Source organism: Littorina saxatilis, linkage group LG8, assembly GCF_037325665.1.
Source record: "Littorina saxatilis isolate snail1 linkage group LG8, US_GU_Lsax_2.0, whole genome shotgun sequence".
Taxonomy (NCBI): domain Eukaryota; kingdom Metazoa; phylum Mollusca; class Gastropoda; order Littorinimorpha; family Littorinidae; genus Littorina; species Littorina saxatilis.
Window position 1 is genome coordinate 52,048,415 of NC_090252.1, and position 27,110 is coordinate 52,075,524.

Consider the following 27,110-nt stretch of genomic DNA (forward strand, 5'->3'; position numbering starts at 1 on the left):
TGAATCAATGACTCTCAGTCATAATTCCACGCTTTACTAAATATTAGGCAGATACCTCATTCAAAATCACTGTGCACACCCCCTCACCCCCACCTCCATGTGTATTTATTGTAAAATTCTCATTAATATACGAAATAAACATCTCTGGAGCAAACAATGCAAACATACTGCATTTAAACTAGCAATTACTTAAATCTCCATACAAAATATTCATGAGTTCGGTTGTTCCCTGAATCCAAATCTAACGATCAGTGCAGAAATACTTGCTGCAGATCTCTGATCAGTGCAAGCAAATTCCCAAAGGAAATAACTCTCATACTTTGTCTAGCGACAAGAGTGGTGACCCTTTCACATTGTTGCGCTCCATTGCTTCGACAAAAGACTAATCCGACGATCAGTTTTCAACAATATTTCATTTTATAAACAGATCACACGCAACCAAATGCACACATCCCATCAATTAAAAGTACATAAAGCGGTTTCATACACTGTTTTGCCCCAGAAAACCGAACTTCATTCAGTATTTAACGTTGGAACACGGGTGCAAAAGTTCGTCTGCTATAATCCCATTCGATGAAAGAAAATTTCCTTAGCGATACCAAAACATGAACAGAACACATAATATCCGACTTTACCACCACAGCAGAACTATGGCAATCCGAATGGTGCAAATGTCCCTTTTAGCTCTTGATGTCTAAATAACACATTATTTAGCTAAATAACGCGTTATTTAGCTAAACAATGCTTTATTTAGCTATATCATGCATTATTTAGCTAAATAATGCATTGTTTAAATTAAACAATGCATTATTTACAGATACAGAAAAAAGAGAGCCCAAAGCACTAAATAATGCATTGTTTAGCATAAATAAGAGATTGTGTTTGTAAATAACTCATTATTTATAAATAATTACGCGTTTTCTCTAAACAATATATTATATGTAAATAAAGTGTTATTTAGATAAATAAAATATTATTTAGATAAATAAAATATTATTTAGATAAATAAAATATTATATGTAAATAAAATATTATTTAGATAAATAATTTATTATTTAGATAAATAATTTATTATTTAGATAAATAATTTATTATTTACTGTTTTTGCCTTGAAATAGTATTATTACGCTAAATAATGCTTTATATAGTTATATAATAGGTTTCCGCTATATAATTCATGATTTGGTAAATAATACATTATATACCGTAAATAAAATATTATATACCGTAAACAATTCATTGTTTAGCGCATCGCGAAGCCGTTTTTTCTCTTGTTGTTTTTTTCCACGTGTTTCCGTGGATCCGAGAGAGCGCTGTTGATTCTCCACTGTCTTGGCAAACCCAGTATCCGGTACTCCACATCCGGTTCCGCCAAGGGACTGGGTGGCCGAGTGGTAACGCACTTGCGCTCGGAAGCGAGAGGTTGCGTGTTCAGGCCTGGGTCAGGCCGCAATTTTCTCCCCCCTTTCCTAACCTAGATGGTGGGTTCAAGTGCTAGTCTTTCGGATGAGACGAAAAACCGAGGTCTATGCTTGGCGCTGGTGGACAATATTCACTTTTTTGTCCAAAAACGCCAGTTTTGGCCCAAAAAGACAAAGATTTGGCCAAAAAACCCATACATTTGGCCAAATAAAATAGATTTGGCTATAACTTTTTTTTGGCCAAAACTTTCTATGTAAAAGTTTTGGCCAAAACTGTTTTTGTTAGCTAAAACGGGAGATTTGGCCAAACTTCTGCCATAAAAAGATTTGGCCAAAAAAAGATTTGGCCAAACAAAAAAGATTTGGCCAAATCTTCACTTTTTTGGCCAAATCTTTTTTTGGCCAAATCTTTTGTATTTGCTGGCGCTGGTGGACAATATTCACTTTTTTGGCCAAAAACGCACTTTTTTGGCCAAAACTGGCGTTTTTGGCCAAAACTGGCATTTTTGGCCAAAACAATACTTTTTTGGCCAAAACTTTGCTTTTTTAGCCAAAACTTAGCTTTTTTGGCCAAAACTATACTTTTTTGGCCAAAACTTTGCTTGTTTGGCCAAAAATATACGTTTTTGGCCAAAAAAGTGCTTTTGGCCAAAAAAGTGAATATTGTCCACCAGCGCCTAGCAGCTTGGTGCTGGTGGACAATATTCGATTTTTTGGCCAAAAACGCACTTTTTGGGCCAAAACTAGCGTTTTTGGCCAAAACTGTCGTTTTTGGCCAAAACTATACTTTTTTGGACAAAGCTTTGCTTTTTTGGCCAAAGCTTTGCTTTTTTGGTCAAAACTTTGCTTTTTTGGCCAAAACTGGCGTTTTGGGCCAAAACTATACTTTTTGGGCCAAAACTTTGCTTTTTTGGCCAAAACTGGCGTTTTTGGCCAAAAAAATGAATATTGTCCATCAGCGCCAAGGGGTACTCAAAGATTTGGCCAAAAAATGAAGTTTTGGCCAAACAAAAAATTTTGGCCAAAACTTTCAATGCAAAAGTTTTGGCCAAAAAACTATTTGGCCAAATCTAAAACATTTGACCAAAAAAGTGAAGATTTGGCCAAATGTTTTAGATTTGGCCAAATACTTTTTTGGCCAAAACTTTGCACTCAAAAGTTTTGTCCAAAACATGTTTTTGGCCAAAAACACACTTTCTTGGTCAAAAACGTACATTTTTGGCCAAAAAAGTGTGTTTTTGGCCAAAAAAGTGAATATTGTCCACCAGCGCCAAGCATAGAGGTCCCTTCGTGTACACTACATTGGGGTGTGCACGTTAAAGATCCCACGATTGACAAAAGGGTCTTTCCTGGCAAAATTGTATAGGCATAGATAAAAATGTCCATCAAATACCCCTGGGACTTGGAATAAAGTAAAAAAAAAAATTCCATCTCACACGGCATTAAGTCTCAGGAAACATGAATACACGCATGCAGGAAAAAAAAAATATGGGTAGCGCCGTGTGTATGGCAGCTCGCTTTCCCCGGGGAGAAAGCAGCCCGAATTTCCATGAGGGTAACCTCACTGGACTGTAAATCTTATCCAATCCAATCCAATCCAATCCAATCCAATCCAAATGTAATCAAGATGGCTACACAAGCACAAGGGAACGTTCCCGCTGAATTGATCAGAACTCTAACTACAGCGGTTGTCCAGGAACTGGCACTGCAAAGGGTTCGTATTTTAAAGTTTTATGGGGGAACATCTTTTACATCTGGACACGGAGAATGAACGACTGCGAACTAAATTGCTGCTGTTGTACCATCAGTTGAAGTTAGCCACCTGACAAGAAGATGGTCGGAAGCGAAGCGAATGTAGCTTTAGTACGCCGAGACAGATGCTATTTGTCTGATTGGTCAGTTTGAGAATCAACAGAGCTCTCGTGGATCCACGGAAACACGTGGTAAAAAACAACAAGAGAAATATCGGCTTCGATGCACTGCGCTAAACAATGAATATTGTTTACGGTAAATAATATTTTATTTACAGTAAATAATGTATTATTTACCAAATCATGAATTATATAGCGGAAACCTATTATATAGCTATATAAAGCATTATTTAGCGTAATAATACTATTTCAAGGCAAAAACAGTAAATAATAAATTATTTATCTAAATAATATTTTATTTATCTAAATAATATTTTATTTATCTAAATAATATTTTATTTACATACAATATTTTATTTATCCAAATAATATTTTATTTATCTAAATAATATTTTATTTATTTAAATAATATTTTATTTATCTAAATAACACTTTATTTACATATAATATATTGTTTAGAAAAAACGCGTAATTATTTATAAATAATGAGTTATTTACAGACACAATCTATTATTTATGCTAAACAATGCATTGTTTAGTGCTTTGTGCTCTCTTTTTTCTGTATCTGTAAATAATGCATTGTTTAAGTTAAACAATGCATTATTTAGCTAAATAATGCATGATATAGTTAAATAAAGCATTGTTTAGCTAAATAACGCGTTATTTAGCTAAATAATGCGTTATTTAGACATCAAGAGCTAGAAGGGACATTTGCACCATTCGGATTGCCATACAGAACAACAACATAACGGTGTACTTGATTTTAGTACAAAACAGGGAAACTGACATAAAGTGTTAACAGAATTGAATGATTTTCACGGAACTATACAACCGCCCATTAATCATTCGCCTGCGCAGGTAGACTGATAGAGAGAATAAGATTCGATCAAACTTTAGCACACAAACACCCCTTTCCTTTGAATAACTGAAGAAAAGCGGAATAAAGAGGTGAAGCTCGCATTTTTCATGATCCGCGAACTTCGACCATTATTTTTAATATTCACTGAGACTCGGCATGTAACCTCTACTTCACATGACACAACTTTTGCGAAGGAGTACCGATTGCTCTGTGTATTGTAGGCAGTCAATCTTTCCGACCATTATACACTGCTCATTCTAGACTCCACACCTTGTCTACCTGTAACTTTGACGTCACGCGTGACGTCATCGCTGTCGTTGCGATGTTTAAATAACATCATGCAAGCTCAATCTACATTCAGTAACTATATAAACTAAATTGTACTGCTTTGTCACTTTCACATGGAATTCACCAGAGTGTTTTGTTTTTCACATTTAATGTATGTTTCCTTCAGTGAAACGTAAAACCGACAAAAACAGTTCACAACCGATTTTGTGTGTGAAAATTTAAGAAATATGACACACCTTGCCCATCACGGATACATTTAATCATCTAACTTTAAATTGAGGAACAATTCGGAAGATAAATTGCAACTTAGATAAAAACCAGCACTGGCTGAAAGTGTAAGGGTACGCAATGAAAGGCGTAATTAGTCTAAGAAAAGCTAATAACAAATTAACTGTCTCTGACAACAATGTTTTGAGATATATCTTTTTAAATATTGCACCTACGTGTTGACCAGGCATGTGTCTATGCTATTACATACATATCAAGTCAATCAAACTTCATTCCAACCTGTCATAATGCGAGCAAAAGACTTTCCGGGCAGAGTTTTGTCTTTAAAATTAGGGGGTGTACTTCTAAACTTGGCCAAACAATTATTGCAACAAATTTCAAACCCAAATCAAAGCATTAATTCCCGTGACATTTAATTAAAACTTTACATGCCAGTTAAGGCCGTTCACTTAACCTTCAGGATCACCTTTTGGATTGAATATTTCTTTTACAGGAATCACGTGACCGCCGCTCAATTAAGGGTACCATCAAAATCGACCAGACAAAAACGGAAGAGCCGAATGAAAAAAGCGCTACATTTTAGCAATGACTTGGTGGATTGCTTTGAAACTTCTATATATATATACGACTTGTGTCTGTGTGTGTGTGTGTGTGTGTGTGTGATTGATCGCCATGCACGGCCAAAGTTCTCGATGGATCTGCTTCAAATTTGGTGGGCTTATTGACAGAGACCCCGGACACAACCTCATCGATGAGATATTTCAACACGTGCTCTCAGCGCGCAGCGCTGAACCGATTTTCGTTTTTCACTGCACGTTACTATTTTTAGATCTCCCTTCCTTCGTGCGCTGGCGTCAATCGATATTCCCGTTTGTACGTTTATATTTAGAAGGTCACTGCACGTTACCCTTTTTAGATCTCCCTTCCTTCGTGCGCCGGCGTACACCCGGCAAAGCCGGGTCCCCGGCGACGGCCGGGTATTCGGCTCTACTTCTTCCCGGCGAAGCGGGTAATCATCTAGTTCATAATATTTTACCAACATACTGCATATACTTCGTGCGAAAGTTTGGATTGTAACGGTTGTTTATTCGGATGTGACGCATTGTTTCGAAATAATGTTGTTAAACTCGTCATAGGATTGTTCAATTGTGTCCAAAAAATTCATGACTTTGCATTTCTACATATAAATGATTAATACAGATTATGTCTAAGTTTCATTTGCGTATAGCCGCTGGTGTTAATTTGCTAGTCATGCAAACACATGAGAACAAAATGGAACGTTCACGCTGTTTCGCGCTGACAGCTGTTATCGCTGCGTGCCTCTTAAAACATGCAACGGTAACGCTTCGCTGAGCATCGCTGTGGCACCAGAATCATCGCTTAAATATCAAGCATGTTTACAGGCCTAGCAAATTTGCGTCAGTGCTTATACGCACATAAAACTTTCGCAGTGTGTGTATCAATCATTTTTCTAATGACATGAAAAGTCATGAATGTTTTGACCAAAGTAAACAATCCTATGACGAGATTTAAACTTCGTTTGAAAAATTGCATAACATTTTAACAAATACCTGTAACAATCCATCATTTCGCATGAAGTATCTCTAGGATGTTGGTAAAATATTCTGAAAGTTTTAAAGCAATCCACCAAGTCATTGCTACAGTGCAGCCTTTTTTGTGAAGATTCCCCTAAAAACATGACGCAAAAAGTCCCGTTTTTGACCGCTCTTGCGATCGACACCTGCATCTTCTTCTTCTTCTTCTTCTTCAGCGTTCCTAGATCAGGCCTCAGATTTCCTGTCGACACCTGCATCAGTAGGAATAACATAGCACGCGAAATACGCAAGGTAGCAAATCAAAACAATCTGTTCAGGGTAGATAATTGGTTTGACTTTCTTCTCGTATGTCAAAGTTGCAAAGTTTTGGCAATTGTGATTTTTTGTCCAATTTTCCTTCGGCTCTTCCGTTTTTGTCTGGTCGATTGTGAGGGTACCCTTACTTGAGCGGCGGTCAAGTGATACCTGTAAAAGAAATATTTAATCCAAAACATGATCCTGAAGGTTCAGTGAACGGCCGTAACTGGCATATACAGTTTTATTGAAATGACACGGGGATTTAAGGCTTTAATTTGGGTTTGAGATTTGTTGCAATAATTTGTTGGCCAACTTTAGTATCTCCTAGTCCTGAGAGCAATAAATACTGCCAAAACGTCATCTACGTTACTGTCTGGCCTACTTTTGAAAACATAAATTTGATTTACAAATATAGTCAAGCTTTTTCTCATCATATCCAGTATCGTTTAAATGACCCGACTACCAGTGCTGTTGCTGTGCTTTTCTTTTTTTTAAGGAGGAAGTCCTTGTGCGTCGACTATGGCTAAAAGTAACTTGCATATAAAGGTTTAATAAAATGACACGGGGATTAATGCTTTAATTTGGGTTTGGAATTTGTTGCAATAATGTTTTGGCCAAGTTTAAAATGAACTCTTAAACACTACTTCTGAAATGCAAGGCCTGATGACGCTCTAATGTGCCACAGTCAAACAAGCTTTTTATTTGTCGTTTTACAACTTCCAGTTACCCGATAAGTCACTCAAATATACTCATTCACGCAACAAAGTGCTTTTTTCTGCAGTATACTTTTTAAAATATCTTGGATACTTTGCCTTGAGATTGCGTATAGCTACTGTCACTTTTGGGTTTATAGAAAAGTTGGGTCAGAGGCTGTAAGCATTTATCTTTCAAATGATACCACATTTGCTCGGGAGTACCCCCTGTGCATAAAACTCCTTAACTAAGCGCCTCTTTCCGATCTGTAATGCCCTAGATGGTACGATCGACATTTTGGTCCAAACACGTGATTTAGATTCTCAGCATTTTGAGGTACTTTGAACACAATAGAATCATTGTGCAAAGTAATTTTGTCATCATCAACCTTTTTCTTGCAATAAAGCGATTGATTCAAAATATTTCATTAACATTTGACAACATTTTGGAAACTTTTGATGCTGTTTTCTCAAAATCGTTTTTCGAGCATCAGTATGGTCATTAGGACACATTTATCTTTTAGACTAACTGTCCTATCTTCTTGCTGTTTTTTATATTTTCACCAGAAATGGTGTCTTTGTCCAGTAACAGAGAGAATTACCAAGGACTGATTTTAGAATTTCTGTCAAAGTACAAAAACTTGCCTTGTTTCCCTGACATTTATTTCCTGCCTATGATATCCACCAAACAAAATTATAAATATGTTTATAAATTTAAGAAGTTGCTCTTTTGTTGTACCTAGGGACCTTCGTAGTGTAACATAAAACATACTGCAAAGTTTTATCTTTATTTTTCTGGAAGATGAATTTGTCCCCAAAACTACATGTTTTATATTAAAAAAAAAATGTTAAAAAAAATGCTTGCCCATGACTCGCCTTCGTTACCCCCGCCCCTCCCTGAACCACCTTAGAAGAAGCCCTTCCTTTTAAGACCCCAAACCCCCGATGAGAAATTTTCAAGACCCTGCTTCTAAGATATTCTGTTCATAACCTCTGTAAGTTTACTCCCATTATAAGACCTGCTTTTCTAAGTATTTAACAGGAGGATCCCCCCCTCCCCCAGAAAAAAGCTGTTCAAGCTTCATAAAAGAATGAATTTGACCTGTGTCACGTTTCAATATATCACAAAAGGTGATTATGAACGGTTAGTTACTACTAACTAACTAACCACACCATGATCCACTCTCGCAGTCATACAAATAGATAGAATCAACAGCAGTATAAGTTTCAGACGCCTGTTTATATATTATCACGCCACCTCCCTCGAGACTTCACTTCAAAAGATGTTTTTACGTTCAAAACGTAAACAATGGGTCACTGACAAAAAATGCCAGTTAAAGTTTAGAAAATGATAACACGCTGATCCCGTGTATAGATAGAAAAATTACTTATCTGCCTAAAAGCGCTGGTTAATGCAGGTGTCACACACCCCACGTTGTCACCACTCAAAAGAAATCACTAATATAAAAGATGACTCGGTGGTAAAAAGGGCGCTATGACATGGTGCATTTAGCTTTTTGCCACTGAGTGGGCGACCCGTAAATAGTCTATCTCCACAACTGCTCCGTTGAATGAAGTGCCGGCTGGCGTGGAAACGAAGCAGGGATTAGTGGAGATATCAGGCGCCTCACTCAGTCGCTGAAGATCCTCCCCGTAGTCTACCAGAAAATAGCAGACATGTAGAATGGTAGGATGACGACAGCGACAGCAACCACCAGTACACCAAATTAAAGCCGAGGTTCCGGTTACAGCATACCCGCAACAGCAGATGAGTAGATAAGTAGGTAAGAAGTAGGCTGCAACAAAAAGCATTGGTGCACTAAACATGCCACGCTACCCTTCACCCTCCACCTTCAAACAGGTCACCTTTACATATTTCATAGAGCACGTGGGCCTGCACAAACGAACTTTTAAAGGTACTGAACTTGTCAAATCCAGGTGTACGGAGCCCCTGGGGCTTTTAGTCATACCTCAGGCAGCTATCCGTTAGAAGAACTACCAAGTTTCATTGACTTGCACCCAAAGAGTCAAGAACTGCGATTTTTTTACGAATTAATTTCGGACTCGGACCCGGCTGGTCTTGACCTATTTTTGGATCTAAATTTAGATCAGGTAGATCACCACATCATGCACAAAAAGACACGTCACTAGCAAACTATGTCAGACATCATCATGAGTTTGTGCAAAACAAAATGGAGGCCGGAATAACTCAGTTGAATCGAACTCCGACCAAACACCACGTAATAACTAGGTTAATGTATGCACTCGCGTGAACAAGGAACTGTCGAGCTTCACAGATGTCGTCGTTGGGTAGTTTTGGGTTTGTTTTACTACCATATGAGGATTTTTGAACTGTAAATGCACTCAGCTGCAACAAAAACGCAAAACGAAGGCTGTGAGCTGCACTGTGCCTTTAAAACAACAAATCAGCCATTTTCCTTCCTTCTCTCCATATCTGCAAGAACCATATACAGATTATTATTTTAGCGTCACAAAGAGCAAATTATGCGCTAACCTGGAAAGAACAACAGAGAGTATTTCATTCCACAATCACAGACTCTTTTCTTTCTTTATTTGGTGTTTAACGTCGTTTTCAACCACGAAGGTTATATCGCGACGGACAAACACAGACTCGTCAACAGCGTTAAATAATGATTTATTACCTCAACAGCCTATGTAAGTAGCTCTCCTTTAAGCGAATCCGCTCCCTTTTGAATGGCTTCCGTCCGTCGACGAAAATACCGCCATCCCCTTCTTGCTGAATTACTTTATGCGTGGGAATAATCCCCCGCTCAGCCAAGAATCAAAACCTGACAACCTTGTTGTCAGCACAGGTAAAACAGCGAAAAGTGTCGTCTCCTTCGTAGTCCGTAAAGCCCTACTGTACCATGCAGAACGGCACGCTGACTTAAAATAATATATCACCACGTGTAGAAGACCATCTAACTTTAGGATGGAGGAAAAACGATCCTTCTCTGTCTCTGCCCTGTGTTCAAGTGTCCACTCATGTCTTCCCCAAACAACCTTGAAAACATCACGTGACTCCACGTGTCCCGTATCCAGTTCAGTCACAGTCGAGTTCGCCAAGCAAGCAAAATCACGCACGTGGAATCCCTGTATCAAAATATCACCCCTCGCATGCCAGCCAGGCGTGGAAGAAAACGTATTTCCCGTGCTAAGCTTGGTCAGCAGAAAATAGCCCGTACAAGCACAGGCGCTTTTCGTCGCAATTTGAGAAAGGCACCCCACAGAGTGTCCCTTTCTCGAACCATGTCACTAAATCGTGACAACCTGTAACAATCTATGTACTTATTCAACCCTAAGAATATTTACCATGTTCAAGTTTGCACTACCCCCAACCTCCTCCCAACCACCATCACTAACTAGCCTGATAAACTCAACATCCACCAAATTTTGAAGAAAACAATCTTATTTTTTAACAAGAATCATAATAATTGCTAATTTTCTTGACATAATTGAATACATCCAAAAACAAACAGACTGCCAACGTTCAAAAATTCAGAATAAACAAACAAGAAAGTTAAGTTTTTGGAACCTTTGTTGTTGTCAAAACAATACCTTTGGCACCTTGACCCTTGATTTTTACCCCCTGCGCTAGACCAACGCCAGACACACGCGGAGCACACGCAGTGTATTCGTTATCAACTCACTAGCTTCTACAGTGGAACCCCCCTTTTACGATCTAAACAAATCTGAAAAAATACGGGTCATAAAAAGGACAGAGTCTTAAAATGGGAGTAAATCTACAGAGGATTTGAACAGAAAATCTTAAAAACAAAGGTCTTAAAAGGGAGGAAGTCTTAAATTGAGGAATCTTTACACGGGGGTTGCAGTGTACCAAACAGCGACAAAAGTTGGGCGCACGACAACGCACTGATCTTATTTTCCATTTTTGATTAATGTTCAATGCGCAGGCCGTGCGTCGCCTATGTGTGACTCCCGCATTTATGGCGGAGTCACACCAAGACAACGCACGGCCAGCGCACTGAAAATGAATCAAACATGAACAATAATGATCAGTGCGTCGTTGTGTGACCGCGGTTTTGTAGAAGCACATTTTTGTGCATGCTCAAAAAATCCCAACGCACACAGCGAATGACAACGAATGCGTAGCGTTGGTCTAGCGCGCTCGACGAACGAGTAACGCATATTGACGCACACCCAGCGAACGACAACGCACTGGCCAAAATCGCAATTTTTCGCGATATTTTCAGTGCACTGGCCGTGCGTCGTCTTGGTGTGACTCCGCCATTAGGAAGACATATACTTCAGAGGCTGGCCACCCCCCCCCCCCCACCCCCCCACCCCCCCCCCCCCCCAGTATACATAGCTGACACATTGTCTTCGTAACACAAGCCAAATGAACCAAACAAGACCTGGACACGACCACAAAGTTCATAACCCATATTAGACTGGAAATCTAAGGTCTGATTCAGGAACGCGGAAGAAGAATAAGAACCAAATAAGTATAAAACAAATTTTGTGAATTTCACACACACAAACATGCACTAACACACTCACGTACGCAAATATGTACGCACGGACACACATACACGGACGCACGCACAATGCCAAGCGTGAAGTGCCTTGTACATTGATGCTGATATAAATGTGCTGTGTTTCAGGATTCACAGCAGCGCTGATGACGCTTTCTTTGTCTTGTGGATGGCAAGAGTGGCATACAACTGATCATGAAAATCGTTCAGTGCCACCGTATATAGGTTGTTCTCTGGAGCTGGGTACCCAACTGTGACAAAGGAGTCAAAAACTGAACCTACTTTTATTTGATCAACATTGTGTTCGTAAGATCGTAAGATCTGTAGGACGGTGTGAGCATAAACACTTGTAAATAAAGCTAATTCGTGATTTTTTTCCCCCCTCTCTACTTCTCTTCTTTTTATATTTAGTCAAGTTTTGACTAAATATTTTAACGTAGAGGGGGGAATCGAGACGAGGGTCGTGGTGTATGTGTGTGTGTGTGTGTGTGTGTCTGTCTGTCTGTCTGTGTGTGTGTGTGTGTAGAGCGATTCAGACTAAACTACTGGACCGATCTTTATGAAATTTGACATGAGAGTTCCTGGGTATAAAATCCCCATACGTTTTTTTCATTTTTTTGATAAATGTCTTTGATGACGTCATATCCGGCTTTTCGTGAAAGTTGAGGCGGCACTGTCACGCTCTCATTTTTCAACCAAATTGGTTGAAATTTTGGTCAAGTAATCTTCGACGAAGGCCGGGGTTTGGTATTGCATTTCAGCTTGGTGGCTTGAAAACTAATGAGTGAGTTTGGTCATTAAAAATCTGAAAATTGTAAAAAAAAAATTTTTTATAAAACGATCCAAATTTACGTACATTTTATTCTTTATCATTTTCTGATTCCAAAAAAATATAAATATGTTATATTTGGATTAAAAACAAGCTCTGAAAATTAAAAATATAAAAATTATTATCAAAATTAAATTGTCCAAATCAATTTAAAAACACCTTCATCTTATTCCTTGTCGGTTCCTGATTCCAAAAACGTATAGATATGATATGTTTGGATTAAAAACACGCTCAGAAAGTTGAAAACGAAGAGAGGTACAGAAAAGCGTGCTATCCTTCTCAGCGCAAGTACTACCCCGCTCTTCTTGTCAATTTCACTGCCTTTGCCGTGCGCGGTGGACTGACGATGCTACGAGTATACGGTCTTGCTGCGTTGCATTGCGTTCAGTTTCATTCTGTGAGTTCGACAGCTACTTGACTAAATGTTGTATTTTCGCCTTACGCGACTTGTTTACATTTACATTTAGTCACGTTTTGACTAAATGTTTTAACGTAGAGGGGGGAATCGAGACGAGGGTCGTGGTGTATGTGCGTGTGTGTGTGTGTGTGTGTGTCTGTCTGTCTCTGTGTGTGTGTGTAGAGCGATTCAGACTAAACTACTGGACCGATCTTTATGAAATTTGACATGAGAGTTCCTGGGTATGATATCCCCATACGTGTTTTTCGTTTTTTTGATAAATGTCTTTGATGACGTCATATCCGGCTTTTCGTGAAAGTTGAGGCGGTACTGTCACGCCCTCATTTATCAACCAAATTGGTTGAAATTTTTGTAAAGTAATGTTCGACGAAGCCCGGACTTCGGTATTGCATTTCAGCGTGGTGGCTTAACAATTAGTTAATGACTTTGGTCATTAAAAATCTGAAAATTGTAAAAAATATATTTTTTTTATAAAACGATTCAAATTTACATTCATCTTATTTTCCATCATTTGCTGATTCCAAAAACATATACATATGTTATATTTGGATTAAAAACAAGCTCTGAAAATTAAATATATAAAAATTAATATGAAAATTAAATTTTCGAAATCAATTTAAAAACACTTTCATCTTATTCCTTGTCGGTTCCTGATTCCAAAAACATATAGATATGATATGTTTGGATTAAAAACACGCTCAGAAAGTTAAAACGAAGAGAGGTACAGAAAAGGGTGCTATCCTTCTCAGCGCAACTACTAAACCGCTCTTCTTGTCAATTTCACTGCCTTTGCCGTGAGCGGTGGACTGACGATGCTACGAGTATACGGTCTTGCTGCGTTACATTGCGTTCAGTTTCATTCTGTGAGTTCGACAGCTACTTGACTAAATGTTGTATTTTCGCCTTACTCGACTTGTTTTTCTTTTTTTCGATAAATACTTTTGATGACGTCATATACGTCCCGCAGTGGGGCACTGCGGTTATGAAATTAAAGGCCCCTCCTGTTTTTGGAACCGCAGGAGCTTTCTAGTTTGCTGTTAGGTAGATTTTTGGTTCCTCTTTCCTGTCTTGCTCTCTTTTTCTTCATGAATTCTTTTCTTTTTTCTGCCTTCTTGCTCATTCACCTGTATTTTTTCCAAAAATCTCTTCTCTTGCCGCTTGTCTCGCGATTCATGTATAGTTTAATCTGTTAGTGTTCTGATGTAAGTCCAGCAGTAGATAGGTTAAGCCTATTTTAACATACTGGAAACTGGTAATCTTCCAGTAGGTATTAATTTAGTTTTACTAAAGCCTGCTGGGACACAAGTAATGGGTTAGTGCATTTGTAAACAGGAATCGCTTGACAAGTGGCCCCCTTCATCCCCCCCTTCCTCGTCCTGATATGGCTCTGCGTAGTCGGCTGGACGTTAAGCAACAAATAAACAAACAAACAAACGTCATATACGGCTTTTTGTAAAAGTTTAAGGCACTACCACACCCTCATTTTTCAATCAAATTGATTGAAATTTTTGTAAAGCAATCTTCGACGAAGGCCGGACTTCGGTATTGCATTTCAGCTTGGTGGCTTAAAAATTAATTGATGACTTTGGTCATTACAAATCTGAAAATTGTAAAAACATTTTAATATAAAACGATCCAAATTTACGTTCATCTTATTCTACATCATTTCCCGATTCCAAAAACATATAAATATGTTATATTTGGATTTAAAAAAACAAGCTCTGAAAATTAAAAATATAAAAATTATGATGAAAATTAAATTTCCGAAATCGATTTAAAAACAATTTCATCTTATTCCTTGTCGGTTCCTCATTCCAAAAACATATAGATATGATATGTTTAGATTAAAAACACGCTCAGAAAGTTAAAACGAAGAGAGGTACAGAAAAGTGTGCTATGCAGCACAGCGAAACCACTACCGCGCTGAACAGGCTCGTCAGTTTCACTCCGTTATGCACAAGCGGCGGACTACGGTCATTGTGAAAAAATGCAGTGCGTTCAGTTTCATTCTGTGAATTCCACAGCTTGACTAAATGTAGTAATTTCGCCTTACGTGACTTGTTGTTTCCTCCTTTTTCTCATCTCTCTCTTCGCTTTCTTTTTCTTCTCTTGAAAAACACCCATTCCTTGCTACCTTGGAAATAGTTGTTTGCCATAGGGTACGTGTACATAAAAATTCCAAGAGTCTGGAGGGTAAAAATTCGTATAGTAATGACAAAATCCGAAATTAAATTTAGCAACTACTCTTCGTAACGTTTGTTGTTGTTGGCGTTTTAACGTAACGCGCTTGAGTCAATCAAGCGATTTTGCTTACAATTAGATTAAAGTTTTGAAACGTTGCATGAAACTAATCTACGGTAGTATTACAACTCCATTATAACAAAACTTTCATTTCAAAACTAGCCGATGAAAAAAGCAAAGTGAAATTTTTGCTGCAATCAGAACCATCATAAACATAAACACGAACTGGACATAAGTGTCGAGCTCCCAGTTACGAAGTGGACAGATCTAGAGGGAACGTCTTCGTGATCAAACATGGGTCATATTTCTTCATCCTGCAGAGTGTTGACAGTGTTTTTTTTTATCAGGCATAATATATACCAATGAAATATCAAGAGTTTCTGACTAAAATTATTTCACTACCTTTAGTTTTATCAGAATCCAGTCGCAAAATCAGTCAGCGACGAACTCCCGATCTATAGATTACTTCCCTTTGGTTACTTGATCTCGATCTATAGACTCACGCGCCGTTATTGTCTTCAATGAACAAACAAAGCTGATGAAAGTCAAAACAAACTATACGGTTCGAAATCTTGCAATTTTTAATTTTTAAATCAATCAATTGAAACATCACTGCAAATGCATAAATATTGGAACACATCTAACCTTTAGCACAGGAACGAGTGGTCGAAATAACTTCGTAACAAGATCTAGCAAACGGTAAACCAAACTTCAAACCGTCTGCTAGTGGTGACGCTACCACGCAACGTGACAACGGCTGCATAGATATCTTTCCGCAAGGATTATGTGTAGCTTAGTACAAAAGAAGTTCGCTACAAAATCTTTTTCAAAATAACAGGACAAACAACGATAACTTCGTAACAGGAACAAGGGGAAATCAAGTGCTCTGACAGTTTTTAATGGACAGATTGCAAAAACTGTGGACGTTATTTGCTTTTATCTTGCGTGTCAGCCAAACATAGTCGTGAGTTTGTGATGAGTGGGTCTGTGTTGTGCACATGAAGCTCGGGTTGCTGTGAAACGTCGACACTTACGAAGTTGACCACATAAAACTATGGTTAATATTTCAGGTTGTGTTGATCTCCTGCCAACAGTAATCATTCTACTGAAAATGCATGCATTTGTGATAAGTTAGAAATTGTTCATGTGCTTTTTCATGCTGCTTTCATTCTGAACGACTGAGTTATTGCTTCATCAAACAGCATGTCAGAAATTATCCACCATTTTGGCCTCTCGATTTGACGTATTCGCCTAATTTAATTACGAATACACGACACTTTAGTTTTTAGTACAAATATTGTTTAATAGCTTTAACATCATCTGGCAACATTCAGACACACACAAATAAGCGTAGTAACGAACACAACTGTCAAACTTGTTATTTCAATCCAATGACCCTCTGTGGTACCCAACTCCAGAGATTAACCGATATATGTGACCCTCCACCACGGAATGAGTCACATGTCACCTTTGCATGATTTTCATATTTTTGCATTTTCATAAAGAGTTTTTGTATGCTCTATCCAGTGGTGAAAACCGGTTTAGAAAAGAGCAAAAACTGTTTGAGTTATAAGCCTGTGACTAAGGTGACCCTCACACTGTTACCAGACACTCCCCGGACTTATATTAAGCCTAGCGCAGAACCGCGCGAGGTGACATGCGACTCATTTCGTGGTGGAGGGTCACATATATGTAACACATTCAAAACCTATCATCTTTTTTTTGTCTTTTTTTTTTTGTTGAACCTCAGTTACAATATGACTCGCTATGAGTATGATACTGTGAGCGAAGCTGAACAGTTTAAACATAAACAGATTGGGTTATAAATAGCAATAATATCATTCTTTCGTTTAACATGGACAATCTTCGATAATGTACAAAACCTATCATCTTGTTTTGAACATGTTCACAGAAAGGTTTAGGTTAGTAGTTAAAGGACCATAACAGGCTATTTTTAAGGTCAGATAAAGCAGTTGGGGTTGATTTAATGATATAGGTAAGCATCTACAGATGCAAAATCCGATCAGTAAATCTCAGGTTTTGTGTTGCATCAGTCTAATTTTACACACAATGCATGTTCAAAAAGCGACCAAATTCGTCTGCTACGCGAGACTTCAAATTCCCCGCGGCGGCAAGCCCTTGGCTGTGACGTCACAAGGGGATCCAGAATTAAGAAGCGAAAGGAGCAACGCTCGGTGTGCCTCTTTGCTGCAGCTGTGGATGCGCGCGTGCTCCCGACATTATGCCGAGAGAGTGTGCTGCTGCCGAATGTTCGGAGTTGCAAAAAAAAAGACTCAGGCTTGAGTTTTTATTTGTTTTTATTCTACTTGGTAACAACTACAACGACGACAATAACACTGACAACCAAGAACAACTACAATGTCAACAACAACAGCTTTACACTGATAAACTGTAGGTGGAACACGATTGATTTGACACGTCACAACCTTGATTTCATCTACGACGACGACAACAACAACATCAACTTAAATTCGAGAACATAATTATACGTCTTCAACAACATAGCCAACAACAAATCCGATAGAACTTCAACTACAATCACAACAGTAATCATGGGCTGCCTAATCTATTTGTTGAGTCTGGCAGACATTTTACTTCCACCCTTAAGAGAGAATGTTTTTTCCTCGTACACTTTGTGCCTCAAACCGGACTAAGAGGATACAATTCTACATTAATCCCCGAGTATCAACCCAGATAGATGGGACACTTCCGTCTCAACTCGGACGCCGCTGTAAGAACGATCTCCAGTAACAGACGCTGATAACGATACAGCTATCTGCTCGCTCCTAAGCCACTCCCCCAGCCTGTATGTCTACACACTGGCACCAATGAAACCTCCAACTGAGCTGTTAACCCGTGGTTTGTAAAAATGTAAAAATATTGTACAAATTACGTCGAACCTAAATCCGCGATTTGTTAAAAAAAAATTAAATAAATAAAAAATTCTCTATTCAGCCTTATGTCCCATAGCTGGGACATTCGGATCGCTTCCTCCCAGTGGAAAGCTGGCAGCAACAGAGTCGCGCTACCCCAAAGTCAAGGGATCCATTAGATTTGTTTTTCTTTCTTTTTCCATTTCGTTATTTTCCTTCATCGCTGGCGAATTCGGATCGCTTCCTCCTATTTAAAAGTTAGTAACAACAGAGTCGCGCTTGTGGTCCAAGTTGTGGACATTTCCAAGTTGTGGAATGTGTCCAAGTTGTGGTATGTGTCCAAGTTGTGGTATGTGTCCAATATGTGGAATGTTGTGGTATATGTCCAAGATGTGGAATGTGTTCAAGATGCGGTATGTGTCCAAGTTGTGGTATGTGTCCAAGATGTGGAATGTGTTCAATATGTGGTATGTGTCCAAGATGTGGAATGTGTCCAAGATGTGGTATGTGTCCAAGTTGTGGTATGTGTCCAAGTTGTGGTATGTGTCCAAGATGTGGTATGTGTCCAAGTTGTGGTATGTGTCCAAGATGTGGTAATGTGTCCAAGTTATGGTATGTGTCCAAGATGTGGTATGTGTCCAAGTTATGGTATGTGTCCAAGATGTGGTATGTGTCCAAGTTGTGGTATGTGTCCAAGTTGTGGTATGTGTCCAAGATGTGGGATGAGTTCAAGATGTGGTATGTGTCCAAGATGTGGTATGTGTCCAAGATGTGGAATGTGTCCAAGTTGTGGTATGTGTTTAAGATGTGGTATGTGTCCAAGTTGTGGTATGTGTCCAAGATGTGGTATGTGTCCAAGTTGTGGTATGTGTCCAAGTTGTGGTATGTGTTCAAGATATGGTAATGTGTCAAAGTTATGGTATGTGTCCAAGTTGTGGTATGCGTATAAGATGTGGTCTGTGTCCAAGTTGTGGTATGTGTCCAAGATGTGGTATGTGTCTAAGATGTGGTATGTGACCAAGTTGTGGTATGTGTCAAAGACGTGGTAATATCGTCATGTGTCCAAGTTTTGGTATGTGTCCAAGTTGTGGAATGTGATGGGACAATAAAGAAACGGAGAAAAAAAATCTAATAGATTCACTGACACTTCGGGTAGCGCGACTTTGTTGTGTCTAGCTTTTTACTCGAAGGAAGCGACCCAAATATCCCAGCGATGGGACAATAAAGAAAAGGGAGAAAAATCCCATAGATCTCCCTTGACTTTGGGGTATCGCGACTCTGTTGCTGCTAGCTTTCCACTGGGAGGAAGTGATCCAAATTTCCCAGCGACGGGACAATCTAGTAATGATATGGAGAAAGAAAACAAAATCAACGGAGTCGCGCTACCCCAAAAGTCAAGGGATTTTGTTTTTGTGCCTTGACTTTTGGGATGACAAGAAGATATCGGGAGCATTAACGTGATTTGTAAAAAAAAATGATTACAAATCATTGGGCGCGCAGACCCTTGATTTTAACTCCGAGGCTCAAATCTATAAGGTTCAGCAGCTAAAGTTGCTTCTATGAATACGGCTTCTGACGTCATCGAAAATGATATCCAGAATTCACCACTTCCGTACTCTCGCGGACGTTCAAGATACAATGGCCGCCAGATCGGAACGCGAAAACGCTTCGCTTCAGCCACGAAATTGGTCGGATTATGGCCTAAACGATTCCGAAATAAACTAAACCCTGTGAGGGAAGGTGAGAAAACAATTTCCTGCGGCATGCATATGTCTCGTTAACCTAAGTCACGCCAAAACGCAAATAAACGCGTTTTTGACACCAAAAATAGCCTGTTGGGGTCCTTTAAAGGGAAGTATCTGTTGCTATTTTGGTAACTTGTGTACATTGATTGTTACCTCCCTTCCATTAGTCTTTTCAACTTGGCTAACTAAGTTTTATAGTTTTGGATTTAGATACAATTGTTCAAGCTGTTTCAAATGTGTTATTTTGATTAGGTATTAATTATAAACTTAAATAGGTTGTAAAGATATTGTATTTTATTTTAAGACATTTATTGTTAGAAATTTTCCATTTCGATTTTTAGAATTTTACCTTCACTTCAGCCCTCCGCTGAAAAGCCGCCAAGTTGGTGGGAAATCTTTGGAGAACATTTGGGTTCTAAATCAGAGCCAGCCAGTCTGGTTTGTTTTTTTTACATTAGTCTGAGTGGTCTTTGTTCTAAGATTGGTGAAGCACTTTATGAACACTGGGTTTAACACTGTTTTTTTAGTTCTTGTATTTCATTCTTGGAAGTTTGTATTTTGTTGAAAAAGAAAAGACAGACAAGAAAATAAGAAGATTTTGAAACCCACTGCTTTGTGATGCCATTGTCTTCATTTATTAAAGAATGACATTGAATGAACTGCAGTTTTTCATGAAGTATATATATATGTAGAATAGTGTTGTCTGATGCAACTACCATATTCCAGTCATGCTCTAGGCATACAAACACTTCGAAGACGGTTTCAATGAACAGCCGATTTATTTGGTACTTCTCACATGGCCGTGATACAAGGGAGAGCAACCCCCTCGGTTCAAGGGCAATAACTCTATTGATACACTACAACCCCTTTCTTTCTTCATTCATTTTTTCTCTTTTCAAATAACTGCAAACATGATTAACTGCAACAAATACGCATTATCATTTTGACTCCCAACTCTTGACTAGAGATAAAACAAAATCATTTTAAGTGAAAGAGAAACAATTTGTTTCTTTCAAACAATAATCTCAATTTAAGTTTTAACTTCAAAAACTTACATTTATCAAACCATGGACATGGAACCAATATTCGGCACAAAACTGCTTCCATACTTTCAATTTATCTTCATTCACTCGACAACATAATCTTGGAATTTGTCTGGCGCTTTTCGCACTCTCTCAGACCTTCTCAGTATTTCAGTGTTTTCTGCTTTGTTTGTGTCTTCATGAATGATGTCCTCTGTGTGAGAGTTTGTGTTTGTACCAGTTTGTATGCCTGTATCTGTATCTGTTGTCTCTCCTGGTTGTTCGCGAGTAACAAACTTCTTTGTGTGTGCTACATTTCTTTTGTACTTTTTCGCTCCATCTGGTGACTGAATTACAACCTGAGAACCTGTTTTCTCTACGACTTTGTACGGTTCTGGATCATGGGTCGGAGTCAATTTGTCATGTTTCTTCTGTTGAAGGAGTACAGCGTCCCCTACATTCACATCATACTCTTTTGCACACCGTTTCATGTCTGCATATTCCTTCCTCTTTTCCTTTCGGAATTTGTCACGGTCGCGAATGTTTTCTTCAAGCTCTTTTCTCGGCACCGAATCTAATTCAGGTAACTTCGTTCGAATCTTTCGCTTGAACATGAGTTCAGCTGGTGTTGCACCAGTCGTTTGATGTGATGTACTGCGGTACGCGATCAAGAACTTGTTTAGTTCGCGTTTCAAGTCTTTCTTCTGAGCATGAGCAATCTTGAGTGTTTTGAGGAGTGTACGGTTTTGTCTTTCAACCTCTCCATTGGCTTGCGGCCACAGCGGTATAGTTTGAAAGAGTTCTATGTTGTTCACGTCTAGAAACTCTTTGAACTCAGACCCAGCAAACTGAGGTCCGTTGTCCGCACGCAGCGATTTCGGTAAACCATACCTCGCAAAAATGTCTTCCAACACTTCGATCACTTTGGTTGTCACTGTCGACCTGAGTATCGCGGTCTCAAAGTAACGACTATAGTAGTCTACGACTACAAGTATGGATCTTCCATCCAGTAATGGTCCTAACAGATCCACAGTAATGGCTTCCCAAGGTGCCTCTGGAAAATCTGTACGCACCATCGGTTCCGGTACGGATGGTTGACTCACGATTTGGCATTCGTAGCACGATCGTACACGGCGTTCTGCATCTTTGTCCATCCCTGACCACCAAACTTTTGTTCTCAGGCTCTCTTTTGTTTTCACTATCCCCTGGTGACCCTCATGTGCGATATCTACCACGCGGTCTCTGAGACTTTTCGGAATCACAATCCGTGTTCCTCGCAAAACTAGTTTTCCGAGTGTAGTCAGCTCGTTCCTGAGTGTTCTGTAAACAGGATTCGGACAATCATTCCAGTTCTCGGTTTTGATGCACCTACGCACCTCTGTCAACTCTTCATCTTCCGCGGATGCTTCTTCGATTTCGCGAGCAGTCATGGCTTTTGGAACAGCTTGTTCCGCCGCAAAGTAAACGTACTCTTCAGCTACGTTTCTGTCGTTCCGTTTCTCCTCTTTTCTCACAAGTCGCGACAACGAATCTGCTATGTTCTGCGGTCCGGGTTTGTATTCAACACGAAAGTTGTAGCTTTGCAGCCTGAGAACCCATCTCTCGACCCTAGCGGACGATGATCAGTTTCGAGAACGAAGTCAATTCCGAACACATACTGATGGAATCTTTCGCAAGCCCACACAAGAGCTAGACCTTCTTTTTCTGTTTGCGAGTACCGTCTTTCGACATCTGAAAGGCTACGGCTCGCGTAGGAAATCACGCGTTTTTCACCGTTTTACGTTTGTACTAGCACTGCACCCAGCCCCACGGGACTAGCATCAGCGATGATACGTGTCTCGGTCGCGTTCATGTCAAAATACCCTAGAGTTCCGGCTTTTGTGATCTCTTCTTTCAAGAGATTGAACGCTCTCTCCTGTTCATCATTCCATTCAAATGGAGTGTTCTTTCTTGTCAGTTTACGCAGCGGTTCCGATTTCGTAGCCAGGTCACTAATGAAACGTGCGTTGAAGTTCACTAAGCCCAGGAAACTACGAACTTCTGTTGCGCAAGTCGGTCTTTCAGCCTTCCGAACGGCTTCAACCTTTGCTTCAGTTGGTCCTACCCCCTTTTCGGATAAGAGATACCCCATGAACTTGAGTTCATTCATCCGGTATTCGCATTTCTTTGCGTTCAGCGTCAACCCTTTTTCTTTCAGTCTCTTGAGTACGCTTTCAAGTCGCGCGTCATGTTCCTCGACTGTATCTGCGAAGATAATGATGTCATCTGTCATGTTGCGAGCACCAATGCAACCTTGCAACGCTTGCTGTATCGTGTACTGATAGATCTCCGGCGCAGACGTCACTCCAAACATTAGTCGTTTATACCGAAACAACCCGATGTGAGTGGTGAATGTCGTGATTGGTCGAGATTCTTCGTCAAGTTCGAGTTGGTGAAAGCCCAAATTTAGATCTAGTTTTGAGAACACTTTCGCACCGTTCATTTCCGCCAGTACTTCTTCAATCGTCGGCATCGGGAATCGTTCACGTTCGATCGCCTCGTTCGATTGACGCATGTCTACACAGAGACGAATATCTCCGTTCGGCTTCGGCACAACCACGATCGGACTAGCAAATGTGGTCGGTCCTTCGGCGCGTTCGATGATATCGAGTTCTTCGAGCTCTTTGATTTTCGCTTCGACTTTTGATCTGAGACTGAAATTCAGAACGGCAGTCTTCTAGCTGACTGAACTACGGGTTTTGCGTTTTCTTTCATGTGCAAATGAATCTGTGTGTCCTTCAACTTTCCCAGCCCAGAAAACAGTGGTTTGAATTCTGCTTTTGTTTCAGGTTTCTCACTCACAGATCCAACAAGTGAAATCCCAATTTTGAGTACCCCCAGACTCTCTGCAGTTTCTTTCCCCAGAAGTGAAACTCCCTTTCCGTCTATAACGACAAACTGTGCCTTGCATGCCTTTTCTGAGAAATGTTGCAATGAAATGTCAGCCTCAAATGAGCCTAGAATCTTCAATGGTGTGTCACTACCATAAGCGTACAGCTGTTTTCCTGTAGTGTTTGCATGCGATGCGGATCTGCATTTGATGTGCTTCTGTTTCATGTTTTCCCATGTGCTTTTGTCTACTATGTTGCTGCTTGCTCCAGAATCAAATGTGTGAACACCCCCTACAACAACATCAACGACAGCAAGTGACTTTTTCCCGTCTACTGTGAATGCACAAACATCATCATCATCAACATGCACAATATTGCAAGCACCATCATTCTCACTAACAGTGTTCACTCTCCCACTCTTACATACCAAAGCAAAATGGTTCAATTTCTTGCACTTTGCACAGCGTTTCCCTTTGGCAGGGCATGTCATGTCTTTGGCATAATGTCCTGATTTGTCACAGCGGTAACACAGTTTAATGTCAGTACCAGATCTGACTTCACGGGGTTTCCTGTCTTTCTGGTCACCTTTAGCACCTCCATGATGAGTAGATTCAGAATGAGTTTGCCAACGTCTGTTGTTTCCTCTTTCTCTCCTGGACACAGCACCAACCAGTTCTTGACCAGGTTCAGAATCAGTGTCTGCCATCATCTTCAACTGCCTCGCTGCTGCTTCATGCGCACGCGCAATATCCAAAAGTTGGTTCACGGTCAAAGTTCCTTTCTCCAGATACTTTGACTTGAGCCTTTTGTCTCGACACTTGTCGATCACTTGATCCCTGATGTTTTCATCTACCTTGTCGGCAAAATTACAGTTTGTAGCTTGTTGTCTCAACCTTGTCACAAACTGAGCCGTTGTTTCTTCTGGCATCTGTGCGATTTGCCGAAAAACATGCCTTTCATAAGTGAAGTTCTGTTGTGGTTTGAAGTACGCATCAAGTGCTGCCACAGCTTCATCATAGCTGTCACCTCTTTCTGGTAGAGTGTCAAAAGTGTCCTGAACTTCGAAGCCTGCACAGTGGAGTAACAGCGCTTTTTTCTGACCTTCCGGAGTCTCACCCCTTGCCACCAGAAAAAGTTCAAAACCTCTCTTCCATCTCGTCCATCTTGTAGAGACACTAGATGGATCGCCTTTTGGATCAAATGGTCCTACACTTTCTGTGCCACTAGCACAGCTCATTACTCTCTGCTGAGGAACAGCGTCAGCGTTATCATTTCAATTTCCTGCCATCTTTTTTCTCTCGCGCACGTGGTGTGACGTCACGCAGTCTGGAAAATTCTTTCTGATTCACACGAAAGTTCTTGACAGAAAAATGCCGCTTCTCACCTTGTTCACACTCCTTTTCCTCGTCGCCAATTGTAGAATAGTGTTGTCTGATGCAACTACAAACACTTCGAAGACGGTTTCAATGAACAGCCGATTTATTTGGTACTTCTCACATGGCGGTGATACAAGGGAGAGCAACCCCTCGGTTCAAGGGCAATAACTCTATTGATACACTACAATATATATATATACATGAACATCACATAAAACAACCACATGGTTTACAAATATGGAATACAAATTGGTTTCACCCATGCAAATACACACGCAGACATACCTCGGGGGTGACAGAGGAGGATTAAAGAGGAAGTGGGGGGTGGATGGTGGGGGCGGTGGTCGATCACACTGTATAACTATATACTGGCAATATCTGATCTCAGAGCATAAATAGGGTACTATAAATATTAACATATCTATCTTTACACTGGGTAATAGGAGTATAAAACAACAAATTGTTATATATTTGTTAATTAATCAATGTTTATACTTCCAAGCTGAAATGTGATTCCATAGTCCGGGCTTCGTTGACGATATCTTGACCAAAATGTCAATCAATTTGATCTAAAAATGAGTGTGTGACAGTGCCGCCTCAACTTTCACATAAAAACTGAATATGACGTCACCAAAGACATTTATAAACAAACATACAACAACTTCTGAGGATATCATACCCAGGAACTCTCATGTTAAGTTTCATGAACATCAGTCCAGCAGTTCTCTCTGAACCACTTTACACACACACACACACACACACACACACACACACACACACACACACACACACACACACATACACACACACACATACACCACCACCACCCTCGTCTCGATTCCCCGTTTATGTATCATTAAGTAAAAACTTGACTAATAACTTTTAACAGAAAAATATGTTTGCGCTGTTATTTGCCAAACATCATTCGTTTCAAACCATGCAAAAAGCATGATTAATAAAGAAATTATTTTGAAAATGATGTGTATCTTTTTTTTAAATGTGTGTGTGTGTGTGTGTGTGTGTGTGTGTGTGTGTGTGTGTGTGTGTGTGTGTGTGAGTGTGTGTGTGTGAGTGTGTGTGTGTGTGAGTGTGTGTGTGTGTGTGTGAGTGTGTGTGTGTGTGTGTGTGTGAGTGTGTGTGTGTGTGTGTGTGTGTGTGTGTGTGTGTGTGTGTGTGTGTGTGTGTCTATCTCTGTTTTTCCCTCTCTCTCTATTGATTGTTGTGGGTACAAGAAGTGTATAGGAGGCGACGTTGAACACCCTCAGCAATTTGCCCAATATATGTCTTGCAGTACTACATGTACCTGACATAATGCCTGTTTCTGTTATTGAGTCTAGTGATAGACAAACTCGCACACAGAGCAAAAAATAAGAACAAACATTTTCAGAAGCAGGAAAAGAAAAGAAAAACAAGAGGCGAAGCCTTCAAGGCTCACGTAAGAAATCGACAAACAGTAACACAAACTCAATCACTCCGTCACACACACACACACACACACACACACACACACACACACACACACACACACACACACACACACACACACACACACACACACACACACACACACACACACACACACACAGAAAGAAAGAAAGAGCATAGGTGAAACTGTGCAAGAAAGCGAGACACTAGATCTAGATCTGTCTGTCTGCATGTCAGCCTACTTACAGGGACACGACTGCCAACAGAGTCTCGGCCCGCTCAAAATAATAATGACCGAGACTTTCAGTACTTCCTTCGCGTGACGTCTAACCCTCTTACGTCATAATGTGACGTCAATGTAATGTGACGTCTTCAAATGTTAGAGTTTCTACCACAGACATACACACGCACAAACACACGCACACACACACGCACGCACAGACAGACAAAGTTACGATCGCATAGGCTACACTTACGTGAGCCAATTACATTGAGTTAAACTTAACAGCCACATCGGACAAGTTGGACCAACAATGTAAACCGCGGCCATTATGTAAACAA

The 27,110-nt window shown here is 39.9% G+C and overlaps 2 protein-coding genes across 5 annotated transcripts in view; both read left to right on the forward strand.

The window, feature by feature from the left end:
- Positions 1-20,515, forward strand: part of LOC138973804 (uncharacterized) — a 66,616-nt gene extending 46,101 nt beyond the window's left edge. The window contains exon 6 of the mRNA XM_070346513.1: positions 11,859-20,515. Coding sequence (XP_070202614.1) covers positions 11,859-11,922 — 64 coding nt within the window. The 3' untranslated portion in view covers positions 11,923-20,515. The remainder of the gene's footprint in view (positions 1-11,858) is intronic.
- The window catches only part of LOC138973807 (cystathionine beta-synthase-like), a 253,496-nt gene that overhangs the window by 171,895 nt on the left and 54,491 nt on the right, over positions 1-27,110 (forward strand). The window lies entirely within an intron of this gene.